Source organism: Pteronotus mesoamericanus, unplaced genomic scaffold (assembly GCF_021234165.1).
Source record: "Pteronotus mesoamericanus isolate MK-2021 breed Mesoamerican mustached bat unplaced genomic scaffold, CSHL_Meso_final scaffold_167, whole genome shotgun sequence".
NCBI classification, from domain to species: Eukaryota; Metazoa; Chordata; class Mammalia; order Chiroptera; family Mormoopidae; genus Pteronotus; species Pteronotus mesoamericanus.
This window is the reverse complement of record NW_026555308.1, coordinates 7,840,480-7,866,264: the sequence shown is the minus strand read 5'-3', so window position 1 is coordinate 7,866,264 and position 25,785 is coordinate 7,840,480. Positions and strand designations below refer to the sequence as shown.

Sequence of the window (25,785 nt, the reverse complement as noted above, 5' to 3'; positions counted from 1 at the left end):
CACATCGACAAATTCCAAAGCATGGCACATTTGAATTTTCCAAATTCACTTTTTTTCCCTTGGTTAACATCTTTAATTTATCTTCAACTGGGAAAAATCTACTGAAAACACAATCACATATTCAGATACTGGTCTTGATTGTGTAGAATGTAGATGAGTAGACATATTTCTTAGAGCCTTAAAGACATTTAAAAAACAAACCTGCCTGTCCACAGTTAATTTAAATCAGCCCATAATCTGTTATTGAGCATCCACATCCCCCTCCTCCATCCCTCATTAGGATGACAGTTACTTGTTTACTGGGTAGAGGAGTGAAAATAATGGTGACTAAACAGTGATTTATACCAGTACTCTAATAAACAAAATAGAAGAAGTCTGAAGAATGTATACTGATTTAAGATTAATAGAGTCATATTTTAAAGGTGACTATCCTTTAAGCTGAATGGCTCATGAAGCAGAAAATTCTTTTTATGCTCTTTTCAACTATTTTATAAATTTATGTTTTTATATAGAATTGTTTTAAATCAAAGTAGATTTGCATTTTCTATCATCTAGTTTTCTTTACCACTATCAGTATATATGCATTAAGTAGTCTGGCTAGAGAAGTTGAAACTGAATGCAACATAACTGAGCATTATTTTTTTAAAGGAAAATGTGTTGAGTGTTTGCTTAGCATAAATGTTTTTTGATAGTGGCTATCTTGAAGATCATGGGATTCAGATTATCTTCCCCTTGACATTCCCCTATTAGTGTTTCTCCCAAATTTGGGGAAGTTAAGATGAATATTGATACCTAAAAGAAAACTGTATGAGAAGGGAAAAATAGATAAAGGTCAACTAAATTTATGGCAATTTTTTAAAGACAAAAAACCCTTTGTCTATTAGAGAATTCAAACTGCAAATGAGAGCCAATTTGTGGACACCAACTTCAAGCCCATCATCTTATTCCTCCATTGGCTTCACTTACTTGTAATGTTAGCATCCAATGAAACTTTTTATGCTTCATTTTATTGAGTGAAATGTTGACTAACAGAATTTTGGATACTGCCTTACTCATAGAGACATGGATTTACTATTTTCATTTTTGATAATTTGTTTAAGCTGCTGAAATCCTTCCCACTCACTGGATTATGATTTTGCACTTGTTGTTTCAAATGTCATAACTTTTGTTGGCATAATGTAGACCTTAACAAATTCGTATGTCATTATGTTCCTTGTCTACCCTTGTCTGATATGAATAACAATGCCCCTGTCTTAGGAAGGGAGCTTCATACCATGAAATGCGCCACCCATGGATCCATATATGCAACATGTGCAGAATCTTAATAATTATTAGTCACTCCTAGTTATTTCCCCCTCCCATTTCCTATGAGACCGTTTAACAGGGATCTTTGGTCCTGAAGGTTCAGAAAGGGTTAGGGAAGTGAATTTATGGAAAGAGATCTGTTTCTTTTCACAAACTGTCCACATATCTCCTTAGTGAGCTAGAGAGAACTTTTTTCCCAGTTCAATCAGAGAGAAAAAAAATATCGATTGGCTTGTTTCATAAAAATGGGTCGCATATATTGAATCTGGCCTCAACCCAGTTTCCCTAGATTTTTATCTTACCTTCATTAGTAGAACATTTTCATAAAAAGTCAAGCATTTTTGCTAAATTTAGCCAAGCTTCCTTTTTCCCTACTCTTCTTTCTGTTTTTTTAATATAAAATAAAATAAATTGTAGGTAGACCAAACTATTTTTGAAGCTGTTTTTACACAGTAGGCTTAATATTTTTCCTAGTCACTAAATTACATCCTTATTCGATCGACTGTGCACCCCTTTATTTATGGTCATTATCTGCAGGTTTTCAAAGTCATAATGAACCGTGCTAAGCTACATTTTTTCCCATTCACTGGCTCAGTCATCTGGAAGAACCAAAACATTCAAAATCTGATTGCACAGCTCTTCATTATTTCCTATTCTCTCTTCTCCACAAACCCCATTAACTCACATCAAAAACTCTTGTAGGTAATGCCGCTGAGCTTTTGTGTAAAAATGTAACCAGTGACTCTTCAAGGACAGAGATGACATCTCTTGCAATATTTCCATTCAGTTAATTCTAAAGACTTTCTAAGCAGGTGGGATTTTTTGACTGAAAGATATGCTGACCTGGAATCTCATAGACTGATATTCCCTCACGGGGAAATGTTGAATCTCTTTTGAGCGAGTAGAGGATGTAATCGAGAGCCATCTAAATCCTGGGTCACTCATTAGACATTATAGATAGTGCTTCACCAATGTTCTAACCCTTTTCCTTGTTGTGGGGGGTTTGTGTGTGTGTGTGTGCATGTGTAGTGTAGTGTCTGACGATAGCAAACCTTTGGGACACTAATAGGTACCTAACTTAAACTTACTAAAATCAGAATACTACAGCAGAATCCTTTTAGCTCTGTGCTATGCTCACAGATCAAGAGACCGATGTTATCCTTTTCAAGTTACAAATCATCTGGCATCGCTTACTTGCTCAGTTTCTACCTAATTTTCTGACCAGTTAGTGGCTAGGATGAATCAACTGCCAAATGAAGCCCACTTCAGATTTACAGATTCTGACACGGGAGTACAACAATTCAGTAAGGATTTCCCCCAGTATTTTAAAAATGTTTTCTCACAACCAGCAGAGAAAAGGAAGTTATCAGAGAAATAAGTGTGCATGTTTTAAAATCAAGGATGCCTTTTTCAAGACCCTGAACAGCACTTCTTACCACCAGTAACTATAGACTCAAACCGTTATTTCAGTTAATTTCTTATGTGTACACAGTGGGCAGCTCATACTACTAAAGATTTCCCATGTACTTGTTCATTTGCTCATCACAATGATCCTTCTCTGGTAAGACACACTGTGCCATTAGTATACCCAACTTGGAGAATTAATTTAACATCTCTATTCTTGAATATTAAGTAACTTTTAATATCTCAACTACTCATTTATTTCTCCTCCTTTTTGGATACACCTCATTACTAAGTTGCAATGATTTCAGGGACATAATATTGTTTATTACTCAAGCAAAATTTAGCTAAGATAAATTTCAGTTTTCTTGTTGATTTCTTCAAGCTCATCTTGCATTAGTTACTTATATTGTTACCTGTTGCATTTTAATAAATTTGCACTGTCAAAACTGCATTGCAAAACATTCCTTTCAGTTTTAAAATTATCTAATACAGTTAAAGCTTCAGGCATATTACTTTCTTGTTATATCTTAAGCTCATTAAATGGGAATTTGTGATGACCTGCAGTTATATTAGGTAGTCACAGACTTTAATAAGGTGGACTGCTATCAGCTTAGTTCTTTATGATTATTACTAGCTCCATCAGAAAAACAACTTAACAATAATAAAATGTCTACTCTTCAAGAGGTATTATTGGGCTTCTTTCATTTTACTCTCAGAAAATGTTTGCTTATGATGAAAAGGATTATAAGCTCATTGGTGTCCAAGGGCAGTGTCTTTTCCAATGATGTATTCAGGTGGAGATACAGGCTGGGACAAAAGTAGGTTTACAGCTGTAAGTACATGAAACAGAGTTTATTCTTGTATTATTATTTATTAATTATTTTATTTTCCATATGAACAACTTGTAAACCTACTTTGGCCCCACTCTGTATATTCATGTTTTAAATTTTAGTCCCTGCTGATTTTCTAGCAAATCTATGTCATACACAGATAAAATGGCTCCATTCAGCTCATTTGCATAGTCTCAATCAGATTGAAGAGACATGTTATTTACTGTAATATCTCTTACCTTTTTAGAGTGTTCTAACATTTAGAACCTTGTGACTTAGTCTGCCCTCTTGTGACCTCCATATGAAAATGAACTGATAGAAACTACTTTCAGGGGAAATAACTGTCTATCCATCTACTACTTCATTCCCTCTGCTCTTTAAGTGATGATTTTTCATTGAATTATTATGGAAATGTCCTCAGATGACTTTTCAATTACATTTAAACCCATTACCAACATCAACAAGATTCTAAAATTGCATAGATCTCATCTGTCTGGAGCAGAAGGTGAGATGGAGAGTGTGTTAGCAGTGGTAGCAGACATAACTTTCCAGTATTCCTATCAACCCCACGAATTACAATCCTTTTCTAACAGGTCATTACTCTTCCTTTACCTCTGGAATTTCCTGCACACCATCCCTCCAGCATATAAAAATAAGAATGAAAACAACAATAAAACCCATGCTGATTGGCAGGAGTCTGATGGTTGACTATTTGAGTCTAGCCTTGTTTCTCCCCAGCTTTGGTTCCCTGGATGATTCTATGATTATATTGAACCCTGTGGCCTTTTTATTTGCACTCTAGCTTCCTCCCCTGATAATACCATTCTATTTTGTTTTTATTATCCTTGACCTGATTTGTAAAATGTCATATGCTCTTCTCTATTTTTATTTCTGTTCTGTGCAGTCTTAAAAAGTACCTCAAATATTTTGTAGAATAAAGAATGGTTTAAACGTGTGAATAAACAATGCCTAGCTCCTCTTGAGTGATCAGATTCACACTAGAGAAAGTTTCTTGGTGAGTCTGCCAATGGACTTCTGGATTTCTGCTGGCCCTGGTTGTGAGGAAGAGTGAACTGACCATGTCTCCATCTCTCTGGCCTGTTTCTCTGCAGAACCATTCAGCGCCTCTGTCTGGGTGATGATGTTTGTGATGCTGCTCATTGTATCTGCCATAGCTGTTTTTGTCTTTGAATATTTCAGTCCTGTTGGATACAACAGAAACTTAGCCAAAGGGAAAGGTGAGAACGCCTTCATAAGCATGATTCAACATTGATGCTATTTCATTTGCTTTCAGTTAACATTTCAGATTTGGAACACATTATCCTCTCTTTGTCCTGCTGAACCATTGTACAAATGGTTCTGGGTCATTGATATTACTTATAATTTATTTTATCTGGAAAAAAAGGGTAAAACAAAATGAGATATTTCATCTTGTTATAATGTGGAGTTCATAGTTGTTAAGTGAAAACTACTGGTATTCAATTTGTTGAGGAAGACGATTTGAAGTTTTTCTGACAATTAATTTTAATTATCTGTGTCAAAAGAAATCTTAAAATTGTAGTGAGTCTCAACTTTTGTCTATGTAAGAAAATAGTTTTGTAAAATCTATTTAAAGAATATACTCCAAAGTACTGAATCATAACCACATTCATTTGACAATAAATATAATTATAAAGTGTTATTTTCCCCCAAAGAGTTATATTTTCCTCTTGACAGTGCCTGACCTTAGTATTTGATAAAGTGGCAATCAGTACATAGGAAATTGAATTGGGAGGCATTCATTGGCTATAACTTATTAAGAAGCTCCCACGCAAGCCAATATTCATGTCAAGTACATAAACATATTATATCATTTTGAGTGAATTTTTATCATTGCACCATAAATTCTAAGTGGATGGCACATCAGAAGGGTGCCAGGACCAAATCTCTTTCCTGAAAAATGACTTGGGATTGTAGAAGACAGCAAATCTTTAAGGTGCAGTTATTCAAAAACAAAAAGCTTTAATTTGCCACATACTCTTTTCACTTGGAAGATCCAGTGTTGGAAACAGCCTACAGGTCATGGGAATCTATTAGGAACTTAGTTTTGTTGTAACCTTCCACTTCTTCACCACTAAAAAGTTGTGATTACTGCATAAACCATCTCCAATCAACCGAACAGTAAAAATGTCATAAAAAATCATGCTGTGTTTAAATGGGAGAATTGCCAGGTCTTCACTAAAAGATGGTGCAACAAACCAGTAAGGAGCTCACCCGCAGAGTGGAACCCGAGACAATTTTCAATGGGTGATCAGTAGAGTAGGTCTCTACCCTTCAGTCTCAGAATTTGTGCTATTTATGAACTTGTGCATTTATTTGATGATTCTTGGTTGAGTGGGTACTACATGCCAGGCACTGTGCTGGTGCATGGAGTAATGTAAATTGGCTAAAAACTTCCTGATCCTAAGGGAACTGAGAATTTAGTTGTATAGACAACACATAAATATGTGAATTAATAATCATAGACTGTAATAAATCTCAAGAAGTAAAAAACAGCTGAAGTGATAGCATAAAGATGCTACTTAAGGAAGATAGTCAAGCAAGAGAGAACTTTTGGAAGAGAAGATATTTGAGCTGAGACTTAAAGAATGAGAACATTTCAGTCATGTGAAAAACTGAGAGAAAAGCATTCCATGCAGAGGGAACAGGAGATACAATGGCTTTGGCATGGAATAAATCTTGATATACCTAAGAAACAGAGAAGATGTCCATGAGAAAGGTGGACAGTGGTATAAGATGAAGTCAGAAAGACAGGCTATTGCACACAGCAGGTGTTCCAGGTTTTCTTCAATACACAATGGGAGGGAAGGAGGGGATGAAACATGGCCAGTGTGGAAGGTCGCTGGAGCTCCTCTATCAAGACAATGAAAAGGGTGGCAGCATTGTAAGGAGGCAACCAGTCAGGGAGGTGTTACAGTTCTCCAAAAGAAAAGATTACAGTGGTTTGGATTTGGATGGGGTAATGGAGAATGGGGATATTGATGGGGATAAGTGGATAAATATGAGATATATCTTAGAGAATAAAAAATTTTCCAGAGCCCATCATGTGCAATAATTTCTCCTTTGGCTGAAGCACACACTAGAAGTTTCCTGTAAGACAAGGCTTTCTATGTCCTGCTCAGTGGCATGTGGAAACTCTCGGGAAATGACAGCTACTTGGTTATTTGTGCAAAATGCTTCTCATTTCCATTTCACTGCACTTTGTTGGGAAAATTATATGGCCTAGTAATAGTATTCATGAATTAGGAATTTCCAAAAGTCTTGGAGAGATCTCTTGCAACTGCCCATTCCTGATTCCCAGATAGCTGTCACTTCTGATCAACATGCACTCTTAATAAAATGAGGTAGTTCATGAAGTTAAGTGGATTGACTCTCATTATTTTTTTAAGAGTTCTCAGCCTCTTGGGCATAAGCCCAGAAGGTCATAAAGCTGGACAAAGAGAAACAGGAGAGCTTGAAGTTGAAAAGAATAAAATTAATTGCCTTTTCTTTTGTGTTGTGTGTGGATATTATAAGTATTGTTGTAGCCTGAGTTTGACCTCCGATGTGTGAAAAGCATGCTTCTCCTAGGCTCTCTGCCAAGAACTTCCATCAATCTAAATTCACTTCTGCCACTAAATAATCACCCACTCCCCTGGCATCTCCAACTGAAGCATGAGCAGATCAATTTTTTACATCTTCATTTACTTAAACGAAAATTAACCTTCTGTTAAAGGAAGGCCTTTCTTAATAATGAAATAAGGACATAAATTGATTTTTTTTCCCTTGTGCAAACTATTGGGTTGACCAAAAAGTTTGTTTAGTTTTTTGGTACAATGGCTCTACTAGTGCTTAGTTGTCTTTAACTTCATTTGAAACAATTTTATTATATTGCATTGTGACAGCTGTAATATCAATGTGAATTTTTTAAGAAACATCAAAATAGGTGAATTTTTATATAGCCATTTTAATATTGAAGATGGAAGAAAATAAGCAACACTTCCAGTGTATTATACTTTCTTATTTCAAGAAAGGTCAAAATGCAACTGAAACACACACAAAAAAAACCCAAACAAACAAAAAAACAAAATAAGATCTGTGCAGTGTATGGAGAAGGTGCTATGACTGATTGCACATGTCAAAAATGGTTTGAAAGGTTCTTGGTACTATTGACATTGTGGGCAAATAATTCTTTGCTGTGGGGCTGTCTTATGCATTGGAAGATGTTTTTATACTTACCTGGCAGAGGAGATACCATGACCATGAAGATGTTTAGCAGCACCCCTGTCCTCTACCCAGTAGAACCAATACTGGGAGCTAGCTGACATACTCAAAATATCCAAATCAATAAAGTTATTGGTAAAAATGAAAAATGTGTCTTTTATTTTACAGAAAAAGAAAAAACTAAATGGACTTTTTGGCCAATCCAACAGACCTGAGAGCCCTAACATGTGCTTTTTATGGCCTGCATACTCCCCACCTCAATGAATTTTGCCATATTGTTCTGCTTCTTGAGCTAAATATGTTGCAAAGGAATATTTAAGAATCTTAAGAGGGACACAAACTGGTTGCAAGGGTGCACTGACGGGGGGAGGAAACTAATGTAACATCACAGTTCATTTTCCATGACCCTGCAACCAACTATCTCCCATCTGTGAAGGGTTTGAAGAATTAAGCTTCACTGTTCTGTTCCTTAATGTTTCCATTTGGACAGAGTTTTAGTTGGGTTTCATTCTTATACTATGAACACTGTGCATCTGAATTTGAATAGGAGCAAATGCTAGGGACACTTGGATTAGAATACCAAACACCAGTCCCACTGAGCTGTGTGGTTTGTATGTGATAGCACATCCAGTGAATACTGGAGCAACCCCCATGCACAAGTTCCTGTAAAGCTTTCTTTACATTTATTGAGATCCCCCCCATGGAAATCAAATCCAAATTTAAAAATAGGTCATAACACTGCTTCTCATTCAAATCCACAGTTTGCATTATCATTTTTTTCTTCCTTTCTTGTTTTTTCTTCTTTTAAGAAACCTGGCAAAAATCCAGCTAGATAGAAATGTGGGACAAATGCTAATTTGTAAAGAAAAAAGGAGATATTGTGGCTGTGGTTCTGAGGCAATGAGGGGTACAACTGTGATGTAATTCCGTCTTGTAGCAACTTTCAGTGTGGTCAGTGGCTATCAAGTAGTTAGTAAACACTCAGAAAATTCTGAGAGTCTCCTTCCTGTCATTTGCAGCACCCCATGGGCCTTCTTTTACAATTGGGAAAGCTATATGGCTCCTTTGGGGCCTGGTGTTCAACAACTCCGTGCCTGTCCAGAATCCTAAAGGCACCACCAGCAAGATCATGGTGTCCGTGTGGGCCTTCTTTGCCGTCATATTCCTAGCCAGCTACACGGCCAATCTGGCTGCTTTCATGATCCAGGAGGAATTTGTAGACCAAGTGACTGGCCTCAGTGACAAAAAGGTAAGGTCACCTTGCTTTCATCTCTGTCTGAGGGGTTGATCGTAAATGTTCTTCTCTCGGAAGGGAATGATTCGGATTCTGTCATACAAACCCATCCACTTGAAAGCACAAAGGCAGAGGATTGTTTTTCTCTCAATTTAAATTAGCGTATTTCTAAAAATTTTAGGGACAGAACCATAAATACAGGTCCCCCTGGTCTGAAAGATTCCAGATCTAACTTGGAAGCTGTTTCCCCACGTCGTCATTGCTTATATTTATATTATCTTGCCGGTGGTGAGACTCCATGACTCAGGGAATGTTCTAGGTCTGGCTGGAGCTGGTCCTTTCAAGGAGAATGTGATGTCGAGGAAGATCCACTAGCCTGGACAAGGAGAAACTTGGGGTGAAGTGGGGTGCTCTATGTTGTAGTACCTCCTGGTTCTGTGATCTTGGAGGAGGCTCTTATCAACTCCATGCCTTAGATTCTACATCTATGACGTGAAAAGAAAAGTCATCTTGAAGCCCTACATAGAGAGAAAGCTGACAGCTTCTTTTCACTCTGTAGCTCATCAGTGCCATTATCAGCATGCCTGACTTATCTGAAATGTCTTCAAGGAACATGAAGGGAGCGTAGTTTTTCGCATCCCACCAGTTCCCACTCAGACACACCTCCAGCCCTCCCTCATGGTGCTGCACTTACATCAGTAAGCTGCGAGTGGTAACATCTGCTCTCTTTCTCCACTGAAATGTAAGGAGGGTTGCTGGGAATAAGCAGCTATTCAGAAATGCACACAGAGGAAGAAAGGAGGTAAACTGGGTCCATCCTCCTATTGAAATTCTCTAGGTTTAGGAAACAAATCCTGTCTTGCTATGCTCAGCAGTATGGAGATTGCACCGCTGCAAAGATTTTCTGTCTTGTGTGTGGATAATTTGTTTCTCTTTATAAAATCACGCTATCATGTCTTGTTGACATAAGTCTGCATATATGCTTTTCCCATTCATCAATAAACTGCTGAATAGAAAATCAGTCCATGAAAAGCCCAGCAGCTTACCCATGTTATCTGCCTGTGGTTGAAAAAGGTACAGAGAGGCCTGTCATCAGACAGATACTGAGGGGTTGGGGTGAGTCACCTTTACAAAATCACCATCACTCTTGGAAGTGGCTGGTCTCTCTCTCTCTGATGGCTTCCCACTGTAATTTGAGTAAATGCCACTCTACATATCGTGGTGACAAAGGCCTTTATATTTTGGCCTGCTCTACTATCCCCTCTCTCTCTCTCTCATTAAGGCCCCTCTCCATTCCTTAAAAACTCCAAGTTTATTTCCAGCACAGTGCCCTTGCACAGTATGTCCTTTGCCTCCAGTGTTCTTCCCACTCTCATGGCTGGCTCCCCCTTGACTTTCAGGTCTTAGAGAAACTATCACCTCTTGGGACTATGTTTCCTGGCCACTGTGGTGAACTTGGCAGCCTGAGCAGGTGCTCCCATGAAAGTTAAATTCTGGCAGAAAGAAATAACCAACAAACAAGTAAATGTAAACAGAGAAGAAAATTCCAGGCAGAAATGAGCACTTACGAAGGAGATAAAACTGATAAGATTAAAATTGACCTGGTGAGCTCAAGTGCTCAGTAGATGAGGGGATAAAAAAGCAGTGGTACATTTATACAATGGAATAACAAAGAAGGAAATCTCATCTTTTGTGACAGCATGGATGGACCTAGAGAGCATTATGCTAAGTGAAATAAGACAGTCAGAGAAAGACAAATGCCATATGACTTCACTCATATGTAGGATCTAATGAACAAAAAACTAACAAACAAAACAGAAATAGATTCATAGAGAACAGACTGACAGCTGTCAGAGAGGAGAGGGGTTGGGGCGGCTGGGTGAAAAAGGTGAAGAAATGAAGGGGAAAAAAAACTCATAGACAAAGATAACAGTACAGCAATTACCAGAGGGAAAAGGGAGTGGGGAGATGTACAAGAGGGTAAAGGGGTGATAAATGGTGATGGAAGGAGACTTGGCTTGGGGTGGTGAACACACAATACAGTGTATGGATGATGTATTATAGAATTGTATCCCTACAACTTATATAATTTCATTAACCAGTATCACCCCAACAAATTCAATTAAAATTTAAAAAATTAAAAATTGACTCAGAGCAGGGAATATCAGGAGAATGTGTATGAAAGAGTGGTCTGGCACTTAGTGGGTTCTCAGGTCATATTTGCTGATTGAATGAAGCAATCATGCCACGTGGACACTGTTGGCACCCACCTGGCTGTCCTGAGATCCCTTTTCTATCTCTGTGTGCCAGCCCCACCTTGGCCGATAAAGGCTTGGACAAGGGATCTTCACAAGATCATTACCTCTGGGCACAGGAATTATAAGTGCCTGAGATTTAAGTCACCGATCTTTTCATTTGCCTGTAACCAACTACTAACCAGTGCAAGAGCACACAGCCCAGCTGCTCTGTTGTTTCCAGAATGCAAACTCAGAAGAAGTTTGCTCTCCAGAGCTCCCTGCTAGATCAGGCTGAGACTAAGACTTTGCCTCAGAGAATGCCCTTGGTTGGCTTCCTCCTTCTCCCCACCCTTCTTCCTCTCTCCCTTCTGACTTGTCCTGGAACACTTCCTTAATAAATCATGTTCACCCAGTTCCTTGGCTCAGGCTTGACTTCTAGCTGAGCTCCACCTAAATCATACAGCACCTGTGAGGCAGCAGAAAAGCCCTGCACTCAGAGCTGGGAACGCGGGGCTTCCATTTCCTCTTGGCCACATACAGGCTCTGTGATGCTTTCGCAGTCATGTAACCTGTCTGTGTCTCCTTACTCCTCTCTGTAAATTTGGGAATCACAATTGTAGGAGGATGAAAGGAGACTGCAAACATAAATGTGCCTTGTAGCCTATAAGTCCCCTACAGACACAAAGCCCTGTGACTCAATTCTATCATATTGTGGGAGCAAAAGGACAGTGTCCAGAAGCAGTGATGGGAGGTGCAGTAGAAGGACTGGGGAGCCATGTCCTGGATGTGAGGATTTCTCCAGAAAATCATTGGCAGCATATTCTGCTTTTTTTGTTGCTATTTTCAAAGGCTAGGGGGGAAAAAAAATCCCTTGCTACATGGTTTTGGTTCTAAATAATATGACCGCTTGTGGGAAAACTAATTAGAACCACTAATAATTTGACTGACCTTCTGTGATTTGGAAACATCTAGTAACAGGTACTACATCCTCATGGGATACAGCTCCATTTTCAACCTCAGAGCTTCAGCAGCAAGCAGATAGCTCTTTTAATTAAATGTTTGATACATTTAGATAAACAGCAAAATTCTTGGAGTAAATAAGCGAAATGCTCCCAGTTGATTAATAGCAGATATACCAAGAAAGTTTGCACAATAAAAATCTATATTGAATCAATTTATTTTAATACTGCACACAAGTGGGTTTTCTCTCTTTTTAAAAATCATTAATATACGTGTAACATTTGCAATATTAGTGCTTGCTGTGAAAAAGTACCTTTGGAACCCATGGTGTGATCAGATGAGCTTGGGCTTAAATTACAACAGGGTGAATTCATTGGTTGATGCTACCCTAGGAATTATTAAAGAAAAGTTGGAAATCCAAAATGTTGGGAATCACTATGGTAGGGGAAAACCCATCGCTGGGAGGCAGATTACTGTAGTGGGAAGAGCACTGTCATATTTGGGGTCAAATGGACCTGAGAACAAATCCTGGCCTTGCTGTACAATGGTTATATGGCCCTTAGTATGTCAGTATCCTCGAGGCTTAGTTTCCTATAAAGGGGGGAGGGTATTAATACCATCCTGGCAAGGCTGATATGAGGATTACTGCTTCTTCCTTGCTCTTCTCTTCATCTCCCTCCTCTTCTTCATTATCATCATCCCTGCCTGATTCAAATCATTACTCATTTCTGGAGTCTAAAGTGATATTGCACTGAGTTGGGCTTTGGTGACAGCAATGTAGGGAATCCAGGGAACTGCCCCTGGTTCCTGTGGAGTCAGGCTGTCTCTGGGTACTGCGGTTATACTGCCCATGGTCCTGACCCACCAGACTTACTGAATGAATGGAGGCCTCTGAGCCTCCTCTGCCCCTGAAGAGCCATAGGTGTCTGATGCAGACGTCAGGAAGTATGTGGAGCTTTACCAGTGGGAGAAGGCTGTACTAGAAAAAGGGGCTCTGGTTGCCAGTGTTCCTAATTTACACCCACAGAAGACAGATATATATATTTTTAGTAAAGGTGTAGTTTTGGCTCATAAGAGGAACAAAGAAATGCCATGGTCAATGGCCACATTTTTCCTACACAATTTATTTCCCAGGGCTGCATCTCTACTTCCTCCAGCATAAAGTGCTTGCCATGTCTTATTCACTTGGATGACTTTCAGACCTGATCACATATTGGATGGGAAAAAAAATTGTAATATAACCCTCTAATCTGTTCTTCTTCACATTGGAAGGAAACTGGCCCCATTATTTGGCTAAAGTCACTCTGGGCAAAAACAGGTGATGACATGATGTATATCAAGCATGCAGATGCCAGGAAGTCTTTCAAGCACTTTGTGATGAATTGCAAAGACAATCCCCAATTTACAGACAGAGGAACTGAGGCTCAGAGAACTTAAGCAGCTGCTCAAAGTGACTGCATTCCTAAGCAGCAGATGGAAAGCTGAATGCTCTAAGCCCAAGTTCAGATGAAGCCAGTTACGTGAACAGTGAGGGCAGCCTTGAGAAAGAAGGCATGAGGAGTTCCACTGATTCTGGGCACTATGATTAGATGGCTCTGTGGTCCCACTGGCAGTGAAAATCTCTGTCCCGCCCCTTCCTTTTGTAAAGCCCACATTTGTGTCTTCCTGCTTGTCCGTGAAACTCTCTGAGGGAAGGTTGCGGTAGGAATCATGCCTGCAAGAAACACAGTGCATCCTTGATGAGTAACGCTTGCTCCTGTTTTTCACACTGTACATGGTGACTCTTTAGTGAGCCATGAAATTAATTTAAGGGTTGTGACCCTTCAAAAACCAGAACATAAAGGGTGCCATCGAATATATCGCATGTAGAAAGAGTGAGTACTGTGAAGTGATGTGTGTGCATGTGTGTGTGTGTGTGTGTGTGTCTGTGTGTGTGTGTGTGTGTATATAAGGTGGCAATGGGAAATGTATTGTGAGCCATGCTGTAAAAAGACTGACAGCCTTTAGTCTAGTGGGAAAAGTTTCTGGATCTCGGTGCCAGGCTGAATCTTGTGTGGGTGATGGTTCAAGCAAGGCCAGAGGATTATGGATATTCATCACAGAGGCTGATCATCTGCATGGCACTGTGCAAACCAAAGACAGAGAAGAAAAGGAATCTAAAAGACATACTCGGCTCCTCTGCAACAGATGGGGAGTGAAGTGGAAGGCAGTTCATCAAATTAGCTATCACTGGGTATCTCTGGAGATTGGGACTGGCTGCTACAACATGTAGATTTATGAATAGCACCGTTGCTTCTGTCTCCCAGAGCAGGCAGCTTCCATGCGGACGAGCCTGGGCTCAGACCTCCTACTCTTTCAGTGTTGAGTTGAGAAGCTGCTTGCTGGAGTGAGTGCAAAGAGCATTTTGCTGTTCACACACACACACACACACACACACACACACACACACTCCTAGCCAAGACACCCAGTGGGAAGATCTCCTTTGGACAATGTATGGCCATTTCCCTCCAATGCTGTTGTGGCAGCTTATTAGGTAGCAGCATGCCTAATTTTGGGGAAATGGTTTTCAACTGGAAATTTTAACTAACATTGAAATGAAGTCTAGAAAAAAGAATAGTGTTTCTGGTTGGTCCAACTCTTGGGTAAATTTGCACTCTTTATCTGGCAGTTCTCAGTTCCTTGGAGGACCTGCTGGCCTAGAAGTCCGAGAGACCTGTGCATTCTAGTCCTGGTTCCACCATGGAACTGCTGGGGGTCCATTCCCCTCTCTGGGTCTCAAGGTCCTTCCTTCTAAGAGGAGGGATTATTAGTACAATCCCTGAGGAACAATGGAGGTCAGACCTTAGCTTATGGTCTCATCTTCATCACCTTCTAGTTTCAGAATTATATGTTTCATAGAAAATTGAGGCCAGGTTCCTCTTTTCTTGCCCATAATGACAGTAAAAATGAAAACTAGTGATAGTTTTATTTTTGAGTGCTTGCTCTGTTTCAGGCACTATTCTAATTACTTGACAAATGTTATAATTTTAGATCTTCCCATTGACCCCACAGGAGAAGTACTGATACATTTCCCACTCTACAGGTGGAAAATAAATGGAGGCAGTATGAAATAAAGTAACTTATCTAAGGTCCCACAGTTTATAAGTGATAAAATCTGATTTTTGCAATCTGTGAACCTGAGCTCAGACTCATAGCCATTGGTCTGTGTTGTCTCTAGAGTTTCATTGTGTTTTGGGGACTCAGGCCCAGTTCTCTTGACTCCTAATTTGGTTAGGTTCCCCCAAACACTGAAGTTGTGAATAGACGGTATGAGCAATCATGGAAGACTAGTGGAGCATGGACAGTGAGCTTTCATGAAAGCTGGAGGGCCATATGTAACATGGACACCCCTAGGAAACTAATGCTTAGTAGGGACATCAGCTCAACACATGTGCATGAACCTGACATTATGCCGGGAGTATGTCAGGTCTCCAATGAGTGTATTGCGTTTATGAATGAATGAGTGAGTCAGGGATGAGTCAATGGAAACATATAGTCATCATAGAGGATAAAAAATAATTTTCCTTCTACTCTTCTAGGTTTTAGGCTGGGAACTGACCCCCTCCTGTAATAAAAGACACATGAACAAGAGAAAAGCAAACAAATTTAATAACAAGTATAACAACACCTGTATGCAGGGGAGATACCCAAGAAAACTTAGTAACACCCTTAAATGGCCCAAGCCATGACCTTACATACCATCTCCAGCTAAAGACAAAAGATGGTGGGGGGGAGGTGAATTATGAGAGGTTACCAGGAAAGGGACGGTTAACAAGGGTTTGGTTGTTATGCAGACTTAAGTCACTTGCCTTCTCTAGTGGTAAGAGTTCCTAGAGATTTAGTCATCTTCCTCTTCCTGGTACAGAGAAAAAGGCCCTTAAAAATAGAGATTTTCTGTATAAATGTAAATGTTTACAAAATATACAAAAGGGTGAACTTCTACTTGGTTTTCAGAGCTATTTCTGTGTCTGCTGTTTCTTAAAAATAAAGCCCTGAAATAATCCTTATGTCAAAGAAACACATTTTGGGGTGGCATACTCTGCTTCCCTTCATCATTTTCTGGATGAGGTAAAGGTTATTGCAAGTGGAGTTGAGCCAAGTGTGTGATTGGTGAGGATCACAGAAGATTTCATCATAAGATGGATAAATTAACTGAACTAAAATAATAACCTCATTCCTGCTCAACCAGCATGTCCTGAGCTCTGTCAGTTCCCCAGTGCCTACCATTAGGCTACTGTCTCTAAGGACACCAAAAAATTCAGTCCAACAAGTATCTACTGCATGCCCAGCCAGTATATACTGGGGAACAGTATGGTACAAGACACTGGAGCTCACAGACCAGTGGAAGATGTGATTAAAAAGCACAAAAATGATTGTGTTTTTGCTGTGCTAATGCATGCATATGTTTCACTTACCCAAGGCAGAGTGATGGCTGACTTCTTTTCCCCCTTCTCCTCCTCCTTTTTTCTCTTTCTGTCTGTCTCTTTGTCTTTGTCTCTCTCTCTCTCCAGTTTCAGAGACCTCACGACTATTCCCCACCTTTTCGATTTGGCACAGTGCCTAATGGCAGTACCGAAAGAAACATTCGGAATAACTACCCCTACATGCATCAGTACATGACCAAATTTAATCAGAAGGGAGTAGAGGACGCCTTGGTCAGCTTGAAAACAGGGTAAGGATGTTGGTTTCTTTTTCTCTGCAGGCCTGCCAGCCGATAAACCTTACAGAAAATGACTCTCTACATGCCTTGGTGCTTATCTGCCCCCTCTGGAGAGCTTACAGTCAGGATGGACCCCAGTTAAGGGTTCCTTTTGTTAACCCAATGAGCATCACAGGTTTCCTTCTGAGTTGTGTTAAGGAAAAGCAAATCCAGGACACTTGGAAATGCAGAGAACCTGTGGGGTTTCTTAAACTGATAAAGAAATTGGACCAACTGCATTGACTATTTTACTCAAAGAGAAATGTTAAAAAACAAAATTCAACTGAGTTCTTCTGACCGGTAGAATAATTAAAATGACATAAGGTGGATTAAGAGGAGAAAATCGAGTTTAATGAGTTTAATACACATGCATGGGGAAATTCACATAAGCATGAGAATTCCAAAGACAGTGAGGAAAAGTGAAGTATATGTATCATTCTGGACTAAGGAGTGGGGAGTAGGGGTCCAAGACTTCAAAAGGAAATAAGGCAATTTACAAGGGGATGAAAAAAGTTCATGTTTAGTAAATAAATGTTTGCTGGGCCATCTTGAAACAGTGGGACACAGGGAGGATGGACTTTGATCAAATGGGCTTTGTTAGGTTTCTCTTTGTCTACCACGCAGAATTCACACTAAACTGTAGTCACCTATGATGATATCTCCCTTCCTAGAGCAGGTTCTCTATCTGAAATTCTTTGGGGCAGTAAGGTAGGAGAACAAAGTTTCTTCCTGAGCCCTCTGGGCATCCATTGTTTTCAGTTCAAAATCATCTGTATGCAAGAGTGGGAAATCTTGGGGCGATTCATTCTGAACCCCCACTGTTCATTTGAAGATCGAATTGGTTTTATTCAATGATTCATAAACTGGGCAGCATCCCATCTAGCAACTAAAAAGGAATTTTGAGGAGCTGTACAAAATCAGAAAGCTTTTATAGGCAAAAGGGACAGGAAAAGAAATTTGTAGCAAAAAGTGGATCATTTCAGGCAAGATCACTTTCCTCTGGGGAGTCAAGAAGATTACCTCACTAGTGCTGACCAGGTAATTCCAGATTGACTGAAGTTCACATTCCTGGGGAAGCTGAAACTGCAATTAAGAATTGGTTTGCTGATGTGAGGCTTAGCATAAGTGACTCCATGTTGGGCCAGTTGTTTCTTTCTTTCTTTTTTCTTTTTTTAGCAGAAAAATCTAAGGAGATTGAGAGTTTATTTAAAGTGGTGAAAACACAGTGCTATAGATTTTTAGCTGATTTTTAGGTAGGAATTTTTGGGTGTAGTTTTATGTGAAAACAAACAGTGTAACTGATAAAGGAAAAAAAACAGTACAAAGAAAAAAGAAATGATAACTCAATTTCTGTGCAGGTACAGCTAATATTCTCGAATACGTGTGGCATTGCCGTAGCATATGCAAAATAACTGACGCTGTAAAGAGAAGACAGCACAGTGGTTAGTTCAGGCTGTGAAGCCAGAATGCACGTCTCCTCCCCTGCTGTTACTTGCTGTATGAACTTGGACAGTGTTTTTATGGCTCTCAGCCTCGTATATAAAATGGGAATAATACTAGGAACTACCTCACAGGGGTTTCATGAGAAAATGTGCAGGAACGCATTTCAGAAATTGCCTGGCACAAAGAGAGGGCCTAATTGTTAGTGTTGTAATTTGGTATCAAGGTTAAATTCTATTCTGTGGACTTACCAAAATATCAGGGATGTGTGAAATGAATTTTTGAAAGGGTTTCACTAAAAATGATTCTGTTTCAAATGAAGGAGTTGTTTAATGAGGAAAGTTTTGCTTTGCCAGAAAATTAATTTACGTGCATTGTCCCAATTACCAGGGATTCCTGACAAGTAAAATGTTACTACAGTGCATTCCCCTGAATCCACAGCCTCTTCCTCTGGGCTCTTCTGCTGGCCCACTGCAAAGACCTCGAAGTCCCTTTGGGTCTTGGAGAGGGCAGTAGGGGCCTCCTCTAAACCACCAAACCCAGGTCTCTGCATAATGTCCCAGGAGCTGTGGCCGATAACAGTTTGTCGTTTCAGTCTCTGGAATTTCTTTGGTATCTTCTCAGGGGCTAAGACAGTATTTATTTAGATGTTGAGTCCATTCCTTATCCAAACCTCATTGACATACCACTCATTCTGGCTTGCAATGGTTTTCCAAAATGTTTTATAAAGCTAAAAAATGCAGAAAATATGTAAATTTGAGTATACTGTTGGATGACTTTGTACAAACTGACCATCAAGGTCAGTTAACAAGATGTCACCAATTGCCAAAACCTCCTCCCACACCACAACCTTTTCCAGTCACTATTTTCTATGGACTATCCTCTCTTCTAAAGCAGATTCTCTTTGCCTGTTATTCCAACATATAAGTAAAAGCATATCATATGTTTTGGGGTGGTTTTATTTTTTGGCTGTCTTCTTTTGGCTCAACATTTTATTTATGAGGTGGTTGCATGTCATTCCAGTTCTCTCATTCTCATTACTGTATAGAATTTCATTGTGGGGATACCGCACAAATTCATCTATTTCAAGTCTTTTTTTAGCATAATCAATAAAATATATATTTTTAATTTATTTTTTTTATTGTTCAAGTACTGTTGTCTCCATTTTCCTGCCACTACTTTTCCCTGACCCACAAGCCCCCACCTCCCACCCTCAATCCACTTTGGCTTTGTCCATCGGTCCTTTATACATGTTCCTTGACTTGACCCTTCCCCTTCATTTCCCTGTTATCCCCCTCCCTCCTGCCCTCTGGTAACTGTTGGTTTGTTTTTTCTTTCACGGTTGTTGGTTGTATTTTTCTTGCTTGTTTGTTTTGTTGATTATGTTCCACTTATATCTCTTCAAGTCTTGATGAACATTTGTGTAGTGTCCCATATGAGGCTATTATGTGGAATGTTTCAAAAGGTGTTTTCACACGTTTTTTGTTGAACAAGTGAGTGCATTTCTTTTGCTATATACCCAAGACTGGAATTGCTAAGTTATAGAAAGTATGTTCAATTTTAGTATATATCAGAAAAGACACATTTTTTTATGCCTTTCCATTTTAGCCATGTGTATGGGTTTTGTTTGTTTCAACTGTGGTCTTTTCAGCAACATTCTTTTTTTTTTCCATTAGTTTGTTGTTGGTATTGTTGTTGTTGTTTTAATTGTATAGTAGAGAAATGAGCTTATTTGTGGTATGATTACAAATGTTTTTCCCAGTTTTTTGGTTTGTCTTTTGAACTTGAGGATGATTTTTTCCCATGCAGATTTTCATTTTTTGTAGTCACATTTACCAGTCTTTTTTTTTATGACTTCTGAATTTTGAGTCATAATTTAAAAGTCCTCCTGACTCTGAGGTTACAAAATAACTATCTCCTGTTCCTTTCTATTTTGGTTGCATTTCTAATATTTAGAATTTTCCTGAGTGTAGAGTGAGATATGACTCCAACTCTTCATATGACGATGAGAACCAAAATTTGGAAACGACCACTGCAGAACAGCACAAGATCAGACAAACTGTGCTGATCATGTCTGCTCACCTCCCACTTCTGTCTCTCAAGTGTCAGCTTTGCCACATTTAGTGGTCTTTGTGTTCCCTCCCACATCATTTCCTTTTTAAACTTTTTATTAGGAAATAATTATTTTAAAATATGAAATGTATTATAAAATAATTTTGCAAAGTAAATATAATGAGGGTATACTGTCTAAGGAATAATAAATAGTAAAATAAACTCCTCATGGACCCACCACTATCTTTAAAAAATAGCTCTTTCCCTCCCTCACTGTATACAGCATCTCTAGAAGTTTCCATCCCTCTGGAAGGTAGAGGTGGATGCCCCCCATGCTCCTGAATTGTTAATTCCTCTATTAGCTTAAATTCCAGGGAGCCTTGACTTAGACAACTCAGAGCATGTAGCTTGTCTGTCAGATCCCACCCCTTTACCCACAAGTCTCAGTGAATTCATCTGCTGCCCAGCAAGGCACATGCATAAACACCAGTGTCAGTAAGATAGGGTGGCTTCTTTATAGACTGTAATTTCCCGGAAGAGTCTGGAACACAAGGGGGGCTTTGGATTATGGGTGAATGAAAGTGCCAGCTTGGTTTGAGTGTTGGCTCTATCATTAGCAAGCTGTTGCCTTGGACAAGTTGTGTTACCTCTCTAAGCCTCAGTTTCCCCATCTAAATAATGAAAGGGCTGGAATCTCTGATCTCTAAAAATAGTTTTGAGATTCTCTCATTCATGTTGAACACTTGAACATGTATTTAAAACTTTCCAAAATTCGAAATCCAGACAGACTGTAGGTGGTGGGGAAAATGACACCAGGTTCTAGGCATGCAGGGCCAGACTGGGTCTTGGTTCAGCACCCTCAGTACTTGAGTCCTGGATAGGAAAGAATTAGAGCCAAAATTGAAAGTATTAAGAGAGAGTTTATTTAGAAAGTCATAGAGGTAGAAGTGAGTGGAAGAAATGGGCTCAGGAAACAAGTTACAGAGGCAAAAGGAGGACATTTGGAGCCTAGGAGAAAGACAGAGGCAAGGAAAACGTTCCTGGGAGAAGAAGGGGGCGGGGGGGGGGAGAGAAGGGGAAAAGGCCTGAGTTTGCTCCCAGGAGGGAGAGGCCCTGGATCCTCTGTCCTAAGGGCTTTTAAGGGTGGAGACTTTAGATGAGGTCCCCTGGGGAGGATTTTCAATAGAATATTTATCACCTTTCTAGGTGTGTCCTTTCAGGGTCCTGGTCTCCAGGATTGGTCAGAGCCAGCTCAGGGCAGTCATTAGTCAGTACAGCTGGTCCTGAGGCAGCTGAGGATTCACTCCTCTAGTTTTCCTGCTTTTCTGGGTCCTGGACTGAAATACAACTAAGGCCTAGATGTTATCTCTAAGGAGGAAAGGTCAGGGGGTCTAAACCACTGACCAGTGATATGCCAGGGGAGCAAAGATTACCCTGGGGCAAGCTTCTTGTTTTCCCAGTTTCGCTCATGGCTGGACACCTAGGGCTTTCCACCCTGGTGGCCTTCTTCACCAGCTCCATCGCCCTTGCTCTGCTCAGGTCTGTCTAACTGCCTGCCACAGTACTACATATATAAAGTGCTGTCAGTTTTGCACAAAGGATTTAGAATAAGGCTCAAAAGCTGGGAATCTCCAAACCTGGCCAGTGGACTAGCCCTATCTGTATCATTTGTTAAAATGAAAGTATTCGGGCCCAACACAGAACCTTCTCTCCAGTGATGGAGCCTATAAATCTACATTTGAACAAGCATCCCCTACCCCCCTGCTCCAGATGATTTTGATTCATGCTAAACTTTGAGAAGTACTGTTCTAAAGGGGTTCAATAAACCCATTTTATTGAGACAGCATAGAAAGATTAAATCAAACAAATGCTCATCTCTGGCATCCAAAATTGCTTTATGAAGGGCATAGGCAGTGAGAAACTTGAAACTAAGTTGTTCAGTTTCATTGTTAATTGAAATTTATAATAAACAGAGATACAGTTTCCAGAAATTATGGTGTAAATCAGAGAGAAAAGAAGATTTGATGTGCAAACATTGACAGAAGTAGGATTTTTAAGGAATAGAACCAAAGGTGGATAAGCTGTTTGTGACCCCAAGTTTCTAGACCAATGTTTCTCAGATCCTAGTCTGAGTATGTCTGAATCAGTAGGCTGCTAATAAAAATCTTGATCCTGAATGCAACTAGCCAATAGAATCAGGTTTTCTGGGACAGGGCCTGGGAATCTGCATGCTTCCACAAGCTCTTCAGTTGGTTCTGCTATGTGCTAATCAGATTTTAGAACATCTGCTCTAGAAGAGTGAACTGAAGCTGAAATGAGTGGAGACAGATTTAGATTTACAAATGCTCAGTCATCAGGAGCCAATGTTCTCCAAGAAGTTTTGGCAAGTGGGCAAAACTGCAAGCATAGCACTTATGCCAGATTTAAATGAAAACTATCAACATCCCTAGGACTCCAAGGAGCCTCATATTTCAAGACACAGTAAGATGATTTGTTCCTTTAACTGATTGTATGTACACTTAGGTGTATAAAAATTTCTGAAAAAAATCCCAATTTCTTTTAGAAGCATCATTCTTTAGCCCTCCGGCACCCTAGTTCCCATTGTGATTTTATTTCCCAGCTCAACATTGTTGGGAAACAGATAAGCATCTTCAGCTTCCTTTACATTGAGTAGTTTGAGAGAAGAATAAGGAGACAAAGTTGTCTTTTCACCAATAAGCATTATTTTTTCAAGGTTCAAATTGTACTCAATGATGTGTCTATAAAAATAAAAAGAGGGGATTGGTCCCATTTACTTGCAAGTGCCAGAACTGTCTTCACAGAAAAGGTGAACATTGAATCCCTGTTTGAGAGCACAGATCCTGAAAGCCTGTGGGGTTCAGGAGTCCATGTCTTTATTAACATTTGTAGTGACTCAGATACAGGTAGTGCATGGGCTTTGAGAAGCTAATTAGTTGAATATTGAGAGGTGGCGTTCTCTCTCTGGCACGGATAGAACAAGAAAGAGGAAGGGCAGTTTAGGAGAAGTGGAGGTGGAGGGGAACATGAGCATAGGTTTGATCATTCTAAGCTGGAAGTGCCTTTGGGACAGCATTGTCATATTTCTATACCATCTTTGCTTTTATTAAAACCTAACAATTTGTAACATGAAGCCCTGAGTGCTTCACATGCGTGATCTCATTTAACCTTCACAACCCTCCTATGATCATAACACTCCTGTGAGCTGCGTACCCTTGTTATCCTCTTTAAAAGGTAAAGAACCTAAGGTTCCCCAAGGTTAACTCATTACCCAACAGGCTATGTAACTGGGTAACTACATCGTAGCATTATTAAGTAGTATAAGAGTTAGGCTTGCCTCCTCACTGGGCAATGCCGATAGGCAGTTGGATATGTGAGATTAGAGATTAGAGGAGAATTGGAAACTGAGGATTTATATTTGCTATAATCATATATATGCATACTTAATATTGTATATAATATCCATACATTACATAATATATATTTATTAATTGATGACCTGAGAGTTGACAAGATCGCAGCATCCTCATTTCCATCCTCAAAAGAAACTGATCCAGAGACGTAGAAAATGTGTAGGCAAAGGTAGACCAGGAAAGTGGAAAGATGGAAACTCATGAAGTTTAGTTGCTAAACAGAGTAAATTCAAGGATGTCATTTGAGCAGGTTTTATTAGCTGTATTTTATCAGTCAAGCAGAATCAAACTTGGAGGGTTAATTTTCAGCTGCTGAGTTCTAAAGCAGACATAGACATCAGGGTTCAGTGAGCCGTTCTCCTAAATGGAATAACATCATCTCCAGAGAACATCAAATCGACAATGACCTGGTTTCTGAGATCCACCCCACACTGCAAATAAAGCTCAAAAATAATTGCTGCCACATCATGGACTTACAATTTTTTTTTCCTTAATAGAAGCTCAGGAAAGCACACACATCAGATTTTCTTTTGTACCTGGAGTTATTTCTTGTTAAACCCTATTAGAACTATAGTAACAGAATTTCAAAGCTACCCATAAAGCATTAAATATGGAAAAAGTTAGGGGGGTGGGATTAGATAAAGTGAGATCTCAATTCTGTAAACTCGAAGATGGAGAGAGAAGGAAAGAGGGCAGGGAAGGATGAAGACTAAAATCAAATACATCCAAACTTTCTTAGAGATCTTGCTAGATGATTAGGATTATGGTCTTTTTCATATCCTTTTATATTATATTTAACAAATTTTCTGCAACAGAAGTATTACTTCTAATAATCAAGAAAAACATTTCTTCTGAACATAATTCTTCATTTATTCCTACATTTCCTTTGGGTATTTGCCCACATGTTTACATACATTAAATCAATTTGCATGTAAGTCTGTGTTTTACTTTTCTCAGTCAAATCCATACCATTTTGTTGGACAGTTTTCACAGTTAATTACTAGGTTGAGCAAGAGGAATTTTAATTAACTTTTACTGCTTTGCAATTTCATTATACCTTGACTGGCATTGGAGGGCCCTACAAGAAACAGTCATTTTTTTGCAAGCTTGCTGATACCATTATTGCAGACCAATTTGCTGAGAATGTCATCCTGCGTCATTTCTCAGACTTCTGTGCTGCACACAGCATTGTTTTTCTTCTCTATAAGGCATGCTTTTATCTTGTGAACAACACAATCCCTGAAACTACTTACAGCTTTCCTTTTGCTTGGACTGCTACATAATTCAGAGCTTAATTTATGATCCTCAGCAACTGCGAAGAGCTTACGTCCTGAATATCTGCTATCAGACTTTACCTAAGGCCTTAGCTACCATTCCACCTCTGGTTTCACTGAACTCTAATTGCTTTATCCATATGTTTAAACCTTATTCTACTGCAATTTGAATAAGCTACCTGAGTTGTTTTGGGAACTGAGAAAGGTATTTCTTGATATGAGAGAGAGAGAGAGAGAGAGAGAAACAATGCTTGGCCACCTCCCATATGTGCTCCAGCTGGGGATCGAACCCACAACCCAAGTATGTGCCCTGACCGAAGATTGATCCCCTAACCTTTTGGTGCACAAGACAATGCTCTAACCAACTGAGGAACCCAGCTAGGGCTAAGCAAGGTACGGTATTTCTAACTAACAAATAACATTTATTGGGAGCTTCTATATGTGCCAGGTACTGTTTGTTCTAAATGCTTTGACTACATTGTCATTTTAAACCTCATAACAACCCTATGAGACAATGACTATCATGATGCCCATTTACAGTGAGGAAATAGGCACAGAGAGATTCAATAGCTTATCTGAGGTCATACTTGCTCCAGACCCCACACTTGGAGTCATATCTTAAAATATTAAGTATGAAT

The 25,785-nt window shown here is 39.5% G+C and overlaps 1 protein-coding gene across 1 annotated transcript in view; it reads left to right on the top strand.

The window, feature by feature from the left end:
- GRIN2A (glutamate ionotropic receptor NMDA type subunit 2A) overlaps positions 1-25,785 on the top strand; it is a 366,398-nt gene that overhangs the window by 298,494 nt on the left and 42,119 nt on the right. Inside the window, exons 7-9 of the mRNA XM_054589568.1 lie at positions 4,652-4,777; positions 8,801-9,030; positions 16,763-16,923. Coding sequence (XP_054445543.1) covers positions 4,652-4,777; positions 8,801-9,030; positions 16,763-16,923 — 517 coding nt within the window. The remainder of the gene's footprint in view (positions 1-4,651; positions 4,778-8,800; positions 9,031-16,762; positions 16,924-25,785) is intronic.